The sequence below is a fragment of the Apodemus sylvaticus genome, chromosome 10 (genome assembly GCF_947179515.1).
Source record: "Apodemus sylvaticus chromosome 10, mApoSyl1.1, whole genome shotgun sequence".
In the NCBI taxonomy this organism is placed as follows: Eukaryota; Metazoa; Chordata; class Mammalia; order Rodentia; family Muridae; genus Apodemus; species Apodemus sylvaticus.
The window spans coordinates 108386811-108401584 of NC_067481.1; the positions used below are offsets into that span (position 1 = coordinate 108386811).

General features: G+C 46.1%; 1 protein-coding gene across 1 annotated transcript; it reads right to left on the minus strand.

Moving 5' to 3' along the window:
* Positions 1-1838: 1838 nt before the first annotated feature.
* LOC127694514 (group 10 secretory phospholipase A2) lies at positions 1839-14497 on the minus strand. Its single transcript, XM_052196008.1, has 4 exons — positions 14434-14497; positions 11740-11890; positions 9738-9844; positions 1839-1981 (listed from the first exon to the last, which is right to left on the minus strand). The coding sequence occupies exons 1-4, from the start codon at positions 14495-14497 to the stop codon at positions 1839-1841; spliced, it is 465 nt and encodes a 154-aa protein (XP_052051968.1).
* Positions 14498-14774: the final 277 nt, after the last annotated feature.

Consider the following 14774-nt stretch of genomic DNA (forward strand, 5'->3'; position numbering starts at 1 on the left):
TCCCAGGTTGAAGGACTCCCCTTAAGCACTGACTCCCTACAAAGCTGGGACTTGAGTTTTCCTTGTAATTCAGTCAACCTTATATAATGAGGGCTTCGGTGTGACTGTCTGCAACTTATGCTTCATGGCTGCTGGAAGGAGGAGTCTCTCCCAGGGCACAGTTGAGCTTTTAGAGTGTTGACCTGCATCTGGAGCCAGTCAGTTTTATCAGTGCCCTTCGCTGCTAGACAGTGGTTAATTCGATCAAAGAGCTCATGTCTATCCGTTTTCAGTTTTTCCAGAGATGCTGAGCAACCAGTGTCGTCATTTTCCTTACTTTTACACAAGCTCTCGAAGGTTCCATATACCAGGACATCAAATGCGTTGCCACTCACCATTGTAAATCAAGATAATCAAATGCCTTTATCTTAAGTTTATAATATAGTTCACTCCATGGGCTTCAGTAAATGCAATGGCTTCAGTAGCTGTACGTGTTGGTGAATTGAAGTCTATTCCAGATATTTAAAAAAGATTCATCCTTATACTTCTGTTGTTCTAGAACCACTTCTGGTAACAAAATCTAATCCAAAATTAGTGAGGGTTTTCTTGAATAACAGAATAGTCTATGTCTATTTATATATAAATATCTATAGATAGATTAGTCAGGGTTTTCTTGAGTAACAGAATACTCTATATCTATTTATTTATAGGTAAATATCTATAGATAGATAGATAGATAGATAGATAGATAGAGATTATATATATCGATATGGGATTTTAGTAGAATGACTTACAGAATGTGGTCCAGCTAATCAGACAATCGAATGGCTGCCTATGAATGGAAGGTCCAAGAATTCAATAGCTGCTCAGTCCATGATGTCTCAGCTAATCTTCAGTACACACTGGAATTCCCGAAGATGTAGGTTCTAATGCCAGTGACAGAATGGACTTGCCATCTTGAGGGCAAGCAAGCCAAAAGCAAAAGCTTCCTTCTTCCATTCTAAAGCTTTGGAATGATTTTTCTTTAAAAATACTTTATTGTTAATTGTGGTGTATGTGTGTGTGTGTGTGTGTGTGTGTGTGTGTGTGCAAGTGAGCATGTGTACGCAGGTACTTGCAGAAGCCAGATGTGTCAGATTCTTTGGAACCAGAGTAAAAGCAGCTGAGCTAAACAATATGCAGGCCAGAAACACTCAGGTCCCCTGGAAAGAGCAGGAAGCACTGTTAACCACTGAGCCATTTTTCTGACCCATGATTTCACTTTTTAGTGTTTAGTGTTCTACATTTTCTTTCTTTTTCTTTCTTTTTTTTTTTTTAATTTTTTTTCTTGAAATGTTGGGGATCAAACTCAGGACCTTAAACATGCTTCACAAATGTTTTGACAAACAGCGGTACCACCAGCCCAGGAAAAAATTTGCTTTTTCTTTTAGAAAGCATCTTCTCTCCTGCCCGTGCTGGTGCCAGACTCCTGGGCTCAGCCGACCTTCCAACTCCTCAGCCACTCCAGCAGTGCACCCCAGGTATGTGGCACCATGCCCAGCTTCCCAGGAAATAAAATTTACCTCTGACTGATGGTGACAGGTAGGGAACATTTTTTTATTACAGTAACAATTCTTAGATGTATCATGTGGCGAGCCTAGGCAGGTGTCCATCCACATTGGCCACCAACCCTCTGCAGCAGGTAAAGGTTGAACTTCAAAAAGTATACCAAGTCCAACCCAGTGGCATTTGTGTAAAACAGGCCCAAGACTTTCCACCTTCATCAAACTGGCAGCCCCACAGGCTCAAATCGAATGCTGCTGCTCTTTACTGACAGCAAACTTCATTTCCATGTGCACAGGGACATTTGAGCCTATCGGTCAGTCGCACTTGGGTGAGTCTTTCTCACATAAAATGGAGGGGAAGAAGAGGTATTTCAGGTGGTACTCGGTCCCTGCCAGGCAGTATGCCAGCTCCTGATCACACCTGCACACGAGTTCTTGGCATTTGTTCTCTGCTGGTCCTGGAAGAAGTAGGGAAACTGAGGTTAGAGTAGAGACTCAGAGGCACATGAGAATAAACGCCAGGGGGTGTAAGCTGGAGGCAGGACAGGTTATAGTTTGCATTTATGTGACACTTGATAACTCTCCATTAGCCACCATGGACAAGACCACCGGAGGCGGCAGCAACGACAGCCAGCTTCTACAAGAAAGGAACTTGACATGCCAAGTGGTAAGTTCAAATTCCATACACGCTTTTGTCTTCTCTTCTTTGTCAATATTACACCATTTTACTTAGGAATCCATTCAGGTAAGACTGGGTGCCTGGCAACCATCAGACCCCCGTCGCAGTTCTTGCTCTAATTAGGCTTTGTGACCTTCTCCATCCTTTACGTTAAACAGAAACAACTGAGGGTATAGCTCAATGGTCGAGTGCTTGCCTACCTTGCGTGAAGCCCTGGGTTCCATTCCTGCCACCACCAGAACAAAGTAAGAAGTAGGTGAAAAGAACAAGATCATTCTCCACTTCATATGTAACTACACACCCTGGGTGAGAGGTGCTGTACACAGTACCCATCCCAGAGTTTGGGATGCCCCAGTTGGTAGAGTGACTGCTTAGCATGCACAAAAAACCGTCAGCTCTATCTCTAGCACCAAATAAACTGCCATCATGTCACATTCATGTAACCCCAGCAAGTGGGAAGTACAGGCAGAAGGATCTGACATTCAAGGTGAAACCTGACTAGCTTGAAACCAGCTTGAGCTGCAAGAGACCCTGACTCAAAAAATGGGACCTCGCTGGAGGCGGCAGTCACCAGGAGCATGCCTCTGAAGACCGAGCTGAGTCCCGCCTCTTTCCTTATCTGTCTCCCAGGAAGTGACCAGTCTCCACCCTGGCACTCCCACTGCCGTATCCTGGGTGGAGGGCTCGGAGCCAACCACACAACTAAACCTCTGAACTGTCAAGAGCTGGCGAGCACGGGGTGGGTGGCAAGCTGCAGCCAGCCATGGCCAGATATCCAGATGATCTCAAAAAGAAAAAAAAAAAAAAAGAGGGAGGTAGACTGTTAATTTGAGGGCTGAGGTTGTAGCTCTGTGTATTCACCTAACACACACGGGGCAGGCTCTAGGTTCAACCCCCAGCACTGCAGAAGAGTTATTTCTCAATGGCTCATTTTATATCAACTTAATACAAGAGTCCTCTGAGAGGAAGGCACCTCACTTGAGGAAATGCCTCCATAAGAGCGGGCTGTTGGCAAGCCTGGGTCTTTCTCCTAACTAGTGATTGATGGGGGAGCACTCAGCCCATTTTGCCATCACTGAGTAGATGGTCCTGGGTTCTATAAGAAATCAGACTGAGCAAGCCAGTAAGCAGCACCCTCCATGGCCTCTGCATCAGCTCCAGCCTCCAGGTTCCTGCTGTTTGAGCTCTTGTCTTGACTTCCTTCAGTGAGGAACTGTGATATGGAAGTGGAAGCCAAATAAATCCTTTCCTCGCCAAGTTGTTTTGGTCATGGAGTTTCATTGCAGCAACAGTCACTTTAAGACAGCTTATTGACTAAATATTAAGTAAATAATTAAACAAATTTGTTTTGTTTAAGTACATTAACAATGTTAGTATTCATTTAATTCTTCATTTCTATTACCACAAAGACACTGTATACACCTTAAACAGCCACTCCTCATGTTCCCACTGCTGATCCTGAGTGTCTTTTGTGTCTGCAGAGATTGAAGATCTCATATGAAATGGAGTCATGTGACCTGTTGAATCTGGTTACTGTCACCCTGCATCATGTTCTTAAAGTTTACTATGTCCATGTCACAGCAGATGTGGTACTTGTGCTTTTTGGTGGGGAAGGAGATGCTGGAGAGGTGACTCAGAGGTTAAGAGAACTTGTTCTTACAAAGGACCTGGGTTTGATTGGCAGCACCCACTGACTCAGAACAGTCTCTAACTCTGATTCTGTGTGATGCCTCTTCTGTCTGTGGATACCAGTCACTTGCAGCCAAGCCTGGAACCTTGATCCCAGAACTCACATGGTGAAAGAACTGGTTTCTGCAAATTTTTCTCTGACTATCATATATGCATGTGCATGCATACACAAAAGGAAAGACAGACAGAGGAGGTGGGTAGGAGAAAAAGGAAGAAAAGGAGGGAGGGGGGCAATGTGGAGAGAGTAAGCCAGGTCCTTATATTATTTACAGTGCTCATATAAACCTAGCAACTTTTTTCCCCAAAGTTTTCATTTTTAAAATTGTTTTTTTTTTCATTTATCTTTTCTGTTTGTTCATGTGTGTCATAGAGTGATTATGGAGGTCAGAGGACAACTCAAAGAATCAGTTCTCTTCCTGTGACCATGTGAGTTCTAGGAATTAAACTCAGTCTTTAAGCACTAAAAGCATCTTGCTGGCCCACAACTATGTTTTGCTATTCCTATCTTATAAAGTGAAGCTGAAAGGGATGACTCAGCCAAGGTCACAGAGTCCGGTAGGAGTCGTCAGGATTGCAGCCTAGAGGCAGTCCTCCCCAAGGCAAGAAAGACTTTCAGAAGTGAGACAGGTTCACTCCTCCGTGGCCTGAGGGGCAAGGAAGCTGAGTGTCCAGGAAGAATGAAAATTCAGGCGGAGTGAGCCCTGCTGGTGCACACTTGAAATCCCAGCAATCAATGATGAGACTGAGACAGAAGTTTGAAAAGTTCAGGCCAGTCAGCCTGGCTATGGTGTGAGACTATTATCTCAAAAATAAATAAATAACATAGAAAGGAAAAGGAAAAATAGCTTCCATGGGTTATACTTAAAATTAAAGTCTGCTAGTAAATATTATTACAGGCTGAAATTTTTAAATATATTTGTCAGGCTCATAAATGGAAAATAGGCCAAACCTGTAATTAAATAAACAACTATGCTCAGAATATCTCTAAGCAGACTAACAGAATATTTTTGTTGAAAATGCTTAACAGAGACCTTGGATCTTTCCTTGGGGAAAGACCTCTAAAAACAAACAGGCTCCACCAGCAAACACAGCAGTGAACATTCCGTGAATGCCATTTCCATATGCGTGTTTTTGAGAGCATGCACACTGAAGGGGAGGGTAGGAAAACTGTAAGATTTATTTCCCCACAAAGCTTCTTTGCCCACACTAGCAGTTCATGGACAAGTCACTTCTTACCCCAAGGCCTCCCTTCCCAACACAAAATGAAAGGGGAACAGTTCAGTTGGAGTAGAACTCCAACTGCCTTGCTTGCCTTGCGTGTACAAAGCCACGAGTTCCGTTACCAGCACCACCTGTCAAGAAACAGAGGCAGGAGGATCACAAGTTCAGTGTCATCCTTGATTACACAGTGTGTTTGAGGTCAGCTTTGTACATGAGGCTTTATCTCAAAGAAAGATGGTTAAATAAGATGGGGTCTGGTGCACAGTCATAGTCACACGCCATGGAGAGCATGGTAATGCGTGGATGCAGAGAGCTCTGGGAGTTAAAGGCCAGCTTGGTATATAGAAAACTCCAAGACAGCAGGACAACATAGACTCTGTCTCAAACAAAACAAAACAAACGTTAAAAAAGGGGGTGGAGGTTGTAATGTCTCCACAGTGATTCAGCTTCACTCTTTAAAACCATTTTTTCCTACTTATTTACTTTGGTTTTGAAGGGTTCTGTTTCTTTGATAGGGAAAGGCAGGGTTACACACACATACCACAGCACATTTTGGTTTATCATTTCACTATGTGGGTCTCATGGACCAAACTCAGGTCACCAGGCTTGACAGCACACCTTTCTCCACTGGGCCGTTTGGCCCACCCCAACTTTCTATTACCTTCCTTCTAGGGAACGGGCCAAGAGCAGTGCATACTGAGGCTGGTCTCCCAAGGTGCTCTTTCTGCCTCCAGAGCAGACAGTCTCTAGAAGCTGAGGTTTAGTGGACAGTCAGAGGGTGGGAGAGGAAGAGAGAAACAACACACACACACACACACACACCACCTCAATCTGTTTAACACATTCTGAACTCTTTTTCTTTTCACCTCTACAACACCAACTTCCAGTTAAGAAAACTGAAGCCCAAACGGGCTGTTATCACTTCAGTGTAATACAGACACCACCCATCTACGGTCAAGTGAGCTTCAACAAAGGTGCTAATGCTATCCAAGACAGAATGGACTTTGTAACAGTGTTGAGACAGCTGTATAACAATATGGCAAAAAATGAAGTCAGACCTACCCCACTGTTTGTTGAAAAGTTAACTCAAAGTGGGCCATTGCCATAGATCTCAAACTATTAGAAGGAAGAGAAGAAGAAAGACAGGTAAACCTCCGCAGTGCTGTTTTTCCAATGGATTCTTTGCTTGTTTGCTTTTTGTTCTTTTGCGTCAGGGTTTCTCCTTGAAGCCCTTTCTGTCTTGGAACTCCCTCTGTAGACCAGGATGGCCTCAAATTTAGAGCCTGCCTCTGCCTCTCAAGTGCTGGAATTAAAGGTATGTAGTCAGTACCACCTGGCTCTCAATGCTTAATGCATCAAAATAACTGACTAGGATGTCAGTAAAATGAAAAAGTTCTGTGTTTCGAGGATTTTATTCTGAAGGGAGGACAGAAGGGAGGACTGCAGGGAGGACAGAAGGGAGGGCAGCCCACAGAAAGGAAAGCAGCCACAAGAAGGGGTGAAAATTCAAAACATAAATAATTCTCACTACAGCAAAAAGACAATCTTATTGAAAGTTGTATGTGACAGGGCTCAGTAAAGAGCCTCACAATGGCCACTCCGTTGGGGGAAGGGTTTTGTTGTAGATAAGAAAGAAAATAAGCAGAGGCATGTATAAGAGTCCAGAGCAGAGAATAAAAACAACAACAAACAAAACAAAACCCCTAACCTGGATGTCACCAGGGCAAGGCAGAGAGAATGGAAACAGCAAACAAGAGAAGAGAGAGACAGAGAGGGAAGAGCAGAAAATAAAAGGATGAGTGGCTTCTGGGAGGCAAGTGCGTTCTGGGTAGAAGAGCAGGTGACAGGGGCCAGGATAGGGGCCAGGATACTAGGTAACAGGTACTTGTGAATAGGGATGGCAGAAGCCCGGAAGCCAGAATGGGCTTGGATATACACCTTTGATATACGCAGCTTATATCTGGGAAAAATATCTGCCACAGGTATATGTCTTTTTTTTTTTTTTTTTTTTTTTTTTGAGACAGGGTTTCTCTGTGTAGCCCTGGCTGTCCTGGAACTCACACTGTAGACCAGGCTGGCATCGAACTCAGAAATCCACCTGCCTCTGCCTCCCAAGTGCTGGGATTAAAGGCGTGCGCCACCACTGCCCAGCTTGTCCCAGTATTTTTAATTGGTACGGGCATAGAACTAAGTACTGGCTGAATGTTTGGTATTGTCTCTCAATGGCCCATTTCTAGCTTTTTATATGTAAATGTTTGTCCTCGACCCCAGACCAAAAGATGATTTTTTGAGATTACCATGTTAAAAAGCAAGCTGACAGGAAGGTGGTTAGATAGTCCTCATCCGGGCAACAGGGCAACCCAAAGAAATGGAACCACGCGGTCCTGCTGCCTGCTGCCGATTGGTTCAGACTGGAGTGTGGCTTTTTAGCGAATAAAGAGCAGGCTGGAGCTGGTGCGAATGAGAGGTAGGAAGGAGAGGTGTGAAGGTGAGAAGAGAGAGCAGGCGAGAGGAGACAGAAGCACCTTAGGGAGGAAGCAGGGAGGTAAGGGGATAGACCAACTCGGTGGGGATGCAATGGCAGGAAGTCAAGGAAGATCGAAAGGCCAACAGCCTAATACGGTATAAATGTCTCCATATTTTTATCAGTAAACCTCAAGTGGCCTCTGCCAAAGCCCCGAAAGAGCAATGAAAAAAAATTCAAAAGAAGAAAGACAGCAGCCGGGCGGTGGTGTCGCACGCCTTTAATCCCAGCACTTGAGAGGTTGAGGCAGGCGGATGGATTTCTGAGTTCGAGGCCAGCCTGGTCTACTGAGTGAGCTCCAGGACAGCCAGGGCTACACAGAGAAACCCTGTCTCGAAAAAAACAACCCCCCCAAAACAAACAAACAAACAAACAAACAAAAAACAAAAAAAAGAAGAAGAAAGAGAGCAAGAGCGAGAACTGAAATCACGAGCACTGGCAGAGCTGAACAAAAGCTCCACCCAGTGATACTTCTTTGCGACATAGGAGGTCAGGGCAGCTCGCTAGAGTCAGTTCGCTCCTTCCACCCTGTGGGTCCTGGATCAAAGTCAGCCGAGCCGGTTGCGCCTGGCGGCAAGTGCTTTTGCATGTTAAGCCATGCCAGGTTGCCTATACACTTTAAAAGGAAGAGAGAGAGAGAGAGAGAGAGAGAGAGAGAGAGAGAGAGAGAGAGAGAGAGAGAGAGAGAGAGAGAGAGAGAGGCAGAGACAAAGAGACAGAGAGAGAGGGAGGCAGAGACAGAGAGACCGTGATGCCTGGGGGAGGGGTGGTGCCTGAGAGGGTTTGGAGGGAGGAAAGGGTAGGATGGCACAATGCAATTACAAGTTCTAAAACTAAAAATAATTTAAAAAATGTTTAAATGTTAATTTTTTTTTCAGTGTGGTGATGGGTCCCCGGCTGTCAACACTCAGCAAGTGCTCTACCGATGGGCCACCTGAATTCCCAGCCCAGTTAAAGCAAACGTGGGCTGGAGAGGATGGCTCACTGGTTCAGATTACCTCCTGGTCTTCCAAAGGATCCGAGTTTGGTTCCCAGACCCACACCGGAGTGGCTTTAAGCCACAGGGGAATCCGATGCAAATGCTGAAGTCAGGTCCACCCATAATTGAAATAATAATAGCGAATGTATAATTTAATATATTCATAATTACAGTTTAATATATTTATATAGTAATATTAGAAAGCAATGAATTTTGCATTGTGTTTATTCTCATTTAAAAGGAAAAAGGAGAGCGCTAGGGCTGTGTGGCTCAGAGGAGAGCACTTGTTTAGCATGTTTGAGGCCCAGGTCTAACCCCTAGTACTGTCAAAAGGAATAAAGGAAAAAGGTGGGTGTGGGGAAAGCCAGGCACCTACTCTGTTTGCAGCTCCTCAGAGTCCTGAGTCTCCGCCCCACTGTATTCCTACCACAGTCCATGTGCGTGATCACTCACTCTGAGTATTTAAAAAGTCGATTTTGCATTTAAAGTTATTTTTATTTGTAAGAAAACTATAAATGGAAGGGCACCATTAAGCTGTAGTATTGGCACCCAGGTCTCCCACAACTGCACAAGCACTCTACCCCTAGCTACATCCCTGACTGCCCAGAAGCCTTACTTCCAGGCTAGGTGGAAGATACTTGTAATCCTAGCCCTTGGCAGGCTGGAGCAGGAGAAATGAAAAGCATGGAGCTTGGGGCTTTAGATGAGTAGTAGACTCTAGGGAAGGAAGCCCTGGTCTTCACCCCCAGATTCAGGGAGATGAGGGACAAAATTACACAGTGTCACCAGATCTACATTTAGCATTTTTTAATTGAATTTTCTTTTTGTTTGTTTGTTTAGTTGGTTGATTTTGTTGTTATTTTGTCTGAACCAGGCCCTCAAATGGTTCTACCTCATCCTTTGTCCAGATCAGAGCATATTCTACAGTTTGGGTGCACCATGAACACATCCACACACTGAAGATATACATGCACATGTGTGTTTCAAGGGTTCGATGAAACTATCACGTGGTCTGTGGAGAGCTACAAGCACTGGTACCTTACCACAGGGTACAGAAGTCATTTGGATCTTGCAGGATGTCCAGGGGACACTTGGGGAAGTCACATGGTGTGGGGCACTCACCACACAGGATGCGATGATGCATGCACTTCCACGGGTAGCGGTCTAACTTGGGGCTGCAGCCGGCATCCTGAGCCCGAGAATAGCAGCAGTCATGGTGGTGGCAGCACCTGGATGTGAGAGTGGGCAGACCAGAGCTGTGTGAAAGAGGGAATTCTGCTGGCCTTGCCATTGACAAAGATTCTCAAGGAGCTAGTGTCCCCTGATGGACATGCTGTCCCTCACATCCTGGAGAAAGATTGTAGCAGCTGGACATGTCTGCCCAGCCTCACTCCCTGACCTTGTCTGTCTACCCCTGCCTACCTCCTTGTAACTCTGAGCCCCAGCTACCCTGGCAATCTTCCCTTCCTTCCTGGGTCAGGTTGTGCCTTCTGCCTGGACAACCCAATGACGTCCTTGGCCATTAGGTGTCAGGAGCCATCTAGGTTATGCTGAAGGCATGCAAGTGACCTCTCTGGAGATAACCATCATCACTACAGTGGGTGAGCTCTAAAAGGCCTGGCTCAAAAAGACTGCATCTCAGGATTGCTTCTTGCAGCTGACATGTCTTTCCTGTTATTATTAAAATAGTATAGTTCCTGGGCATTAGCCTACCCTATTAGATTTTCTGCAGATCGACAAAGATATACTATCTTGTAACAATACTATGTAGACATACTGATTTCATAATTCCTAATAATGATTCTATATAATTCCTAAATTTATACAAGTAATTTTGAGCTCTCTATAGTATGATGGTTGCAGTTAGGGCTCTGTAATTCCTCATGTGTCACAGCTAATTGTACTAGGCTAGAAAGGAGGCTTGGAACAGATTTGTGATCAGAGAAGGCATTCCTTCTGTGCTGGCTGTGAAACCATTGTCTGATAACTGGGAGTGGACACTTTATTGTGCGTGCAAGGACAGAAGATGAAATGATGACGGGATTGATCTGCACAAACCTTCCATACTAGTGATACTCAAGGCAGATGCTTTTTACAAAACCATCCTAACTTAAGACATAAGAATTATTGTTTTAAACTCTTCATGAATGTGTGGAACTAGTAACAGATAATAAATGTTTAGATAACTCATCTTAATGGAAACTTTTTATCTGACTTATGAATTTCTGGAATGTAAAGGTGCTTGGGAAACCATGAGATTTATTCTCCTCAGAAAGCATAAGTACTAAGAACGGCAATAAGTGGCAGCACTTCTTTCATTCAGCAAGGAAAAGGTAGAAGCTTTCTCCTTCTCTGAGCAATAAAGGCTGGAGCTTCATTTTCATGCAGAATGAGTGAGTATGTGAGTATGCATGAATACTTGTGGACTTGTGGAGTGGATGAGACCCAACAAGAATGTGTGTATGGGGCTGGAGAGATGGCTCAGCGGTTAAGAACACCGACTGCTCTTCCAAAGGTCGTGAGTTCAAATCCCAGCAACCACAGGGTGGGTCACAACCATCCGTAAAGAGATCTGATGCCCTCTTCTGGGGTGTCTGAAGACACCTATAGTAAATAAGTGAGCAGGGCAGGAGCAAGAAGAGAAAGTGTCTGAAGACAGCTACAATGTCAATGTCCTTACATATAATAAATAAGTGTTTAAAAAAAGAATGTGTGTATATGAATGTGTGTGTACATATTTGCAAGTGTGACTGTCTTTTTCTGATTCACAAAGAGTTAATAGCTCCAAGCCTCCCTCTCACCGATGCCTAAACTCTGTCTGTGCTGGACCAGATAGCACCTTAATGGCTCTGAAGTAAGGCTTCCTTGTCAATGAAATGGCAATGTTAAGGCTCCTCAGGCTGGACAGTGCCTTTATGTTATTCCTCAGTGAAGGCATCAGCCCACAGCCAGGGTAAAGGTTAGCTGGCCCCAAGATATCTCCTCACTGACCCCAGAGCCCTCTGTACTCAAAGTAATGCGAGGTTCTGGGATCTTCCTGAGTCAAAGCTGGGCTTTTTTCATAGCCCTTGGCTGTCCTAGGACTTGGGAGACCTTTTCTACTCTGGGCCCAGCGTACACTCACCAGTCAATGGCGTCACGTGGCTCTCCATGGCCACCAAGGCCACAATAACAGCCATAGTTCATGTAAGCCATCGGTGATCGAGGACCAACACAATCCAAGGTCCCTGCCAGTTCCAGGAGTCCACGCTTGTACACATGTGACCTCCCGTTTGCTAAAGGGTAAACAAAGGTCATAGGTTCAAGGTCAGAGCTTCCCTATCCCTAGTGAGAGGCTCTGGCTCAAGATGGACCTAGACGTAGCTACTTGACTGGGTTTGATCCCACTTCTAGATATGTGACCTTTTACAAATTACATTATCTCTGTGCTCTGCTTTCCTCATTTGCTTAGTGCAGGATAAGGTGGCATCAAGTCACAGAATAAAGTGCCTTGTGCAATACAAACTCCATTGCAATCCAGATCCTTTCTTTCTTCTTCTTCTTCTTCTTTTTTTTTATTTTATTTTATTTTATTTTATTTTATTTTATTTTATTTTGGTTTTTCGAGACAGGGTTTCTCTGTATAGCAGTGGCTGACCTGAAACTCACTCTGTAGACCAGGCTGGCATCGAACTCAGAAATCTACCTGCCTCTGCCTCCCAAGTGCTGGGATTAAAGGCGTGCACTGCCTGGCTCTTTTTTTTTTTTTTTTTTTTTTTACTTTTTCAAGACACGGTTTTCTCTGCGTACCCCTGGCTGTCTTAGAATGTGTTCTGTAGATCAGGTGGCCTCAAACTCACAGAGATCCTCCTGCCTCAGCCTCCTGAGTGCTGGGACTAAAGGTGTGTGCATTTGAAAGATAAAAAGAGGGGAAAAAAAGCAGCCTTCACAATCCCACAGTCCACAGTAAAGGAGCTAAGGCTCCAGCCCACACACTGGTGCTTCTCTGTCTTTGTGTAAGGAAGGGGGACTGCAGTAGAGCAGGAAAAACTCCCGATATGTGTCCCCACACTACCCTCAACCCCACTCCAGGATGGAGGACACTGGAGGTGGAGCCTTGCCCTGGGCAGCCGCGGTGACGCCCATCTGTCACATAGAGCGTGTTTCCATCACAGTAACTTATATGAGGGCTCTACACTAAACTTAAATGGAATCATGTTTTCTCTCAATGGAAAACGTTCCATTCTAGAGGTTGGGAGGAGGTTTCTAGAGGTGGTTCAGGTCAGAAGATCAGAAGAAAACTCTGATCTGTTTGGAGAATCCCGGCCTCTAACCCAGATGGAAGCACGCACAGCCGACATGCACTGGGCTCTATCCCCACATCACACGACTAGGTAGCCCATGCCTGTAATCCCAGCACTTGGGAGACTGTTGCAGGAAGATCACAAGTGGCGCTTCTCCGTGGCTCGATAGTACGTTTGAGGCCAGCCTGGGCTACGCTTTCCTTTCTGGATGATAAGTCTACCCACTTCTAACAGTCCACACACTTGCCTTGAGCCTTCCATGGTTCCCATTTCGGGTACAGCTCCCAGCTCCACTGTACCCCAAACCCCCAGTGAAGACCCCAAGCTGGATCCTCAAGCTTCCTAACTCCCCAGGACCCAGCTTTCCCTCCAGTCAGGCTATCACACTACTGCCCCTGCCATCTCTTCAGCCTGCTCCCTGCTGCCTTACTCTACCAGTGGCCCATGCTGCTGCCTGTTTGTGGGGGTACCCTGTTTATGGGGTCCCCCTCTAGCTTGGGTACTCTTCCAGAACAGATCTTGGACTCAAGTAGCTCTGGCACACAGAAAGGCTTCTAGGAAAGGTCTCTTGACCTCAGGAGCCACCAAGTCCAGGTGAGACACACCTAGCCTAACCACACCCAACACCATACCCAGAAACAATCTGCAGAACTCCCTCTTCCCCAGCACTCTCCGCTCTCAGAGGCTAAAACAGCCCATGGAGGGCCCAGGTGGATACAGCAGTACTAAGTTTGGAACCAAAGAAAACACTCCCTTTATGCCAACATAGGTGGGGCAGGTCAGGCTGGGGTCTGTTTGCTCTGTCTACCTGTGGGCAACCTCCAATGGCAGTGCCAGGATCCACAGGGCATTGTAAAAGCCCGAGGCAGACGCCCGTTGTGGGTCGTCCTAGGCATCCCTGAGCCGTCCTACCCGGCTGAGTGCTGCTTGCAGCAACTGTGGCATCTGAGATGTTGGTCTGGGTGAGTCTGAAGAACACAAACTTCACACCTGCACCTCCAAACCCAGGTAAAGTCAGGGCTGGCTCTGTGTCTGGATGTCTTACTGTACTCTAGGATTAGAGAATCACCAAGAGGGGCCTTTCTAAAGGGGGTTTCCTCACCCACACCTACTACTCTGGAGTTTAATTTCTGTCCCTATTCCTCCCATCCACAGGGTCCTGCCTAGAAGTCTTACCTCAGACCCCACAAGCAAGAGAAGTGATAGCCAGTTCACAGGACTCAGGATCAGGGGCTAGGAGCTTCAGGCTGCTGGAGAGGACTGCAGTAACTATGGGGTTCATGAAGGGAGAATTCTGATAACCACCCCTCTCCCCCTTCTGAGTTTCTGGGTGAAATGCCTGAGTGGAGGGTCCTGGAAGGAATCAAAAGCATGACTCCTGAGTGTCTGGGAAGGTGGATGTCTGGGCATCTGAAGAAGGGACTGAGGATTTTAAGGCTTCCGGGTGCTGGAAGGGGCTGTTGAGTTGGGGCAGTGAGAAAAAATAGGGAAGTATGGAGTCTGACCCAGGCTGGACGACGCCAGTCCTCACTTACCTTGGCTGAATCGGGGTCCAGGTCCCAGCAACAGCAGCAGCAGCAGCAGCGGCGGCGGCGGCATTATTGCCCGTCACAGAGGTGGCCCACACATAGGAGCGTGACAGGTGTGGTACTGACCAGAAGGGCCAGTATACTCACCAATCCTGCCGACCCCCACCACCAGCCCCGCCCCCTACCTCACCTTCTTTCCGTGAGGCGGAGTCAAGCAGGAGTGGTCACCTGGAGCCTTGGGGAGTGTCTGTCCCTGACCTCTGCAGATTAGTTCCAAAAATTTATCCAGACACCAAACAGAATGCTGAGGCCAAAAGGGGATCGGGTCCAGGGATGCCTCCAGAGAG

Coding starts and splice junctions, on each gene's coding strand:
- LOC127694514 (XM_052196008.1), bottom strand. CDS start 14,497: ATGCCGCCGCCGCCGCTGCTGCTGCTGCTGCTGTTGCTGGGACCTGGA. Junction 9,845..11,739: donor CCACGTGACGCCATTGACTG/GTGAGTGTACGC, acceptor TCTCACATCCAG/GTGCTGCCACCACCATGACT. Junction 1,982..9,737: donor GCATCATCGCATCCTGTGTG/GTGAGTGCCCCA, acceptor TACTTCTTCCAG/GACCAGCAGAGAACAAATGC.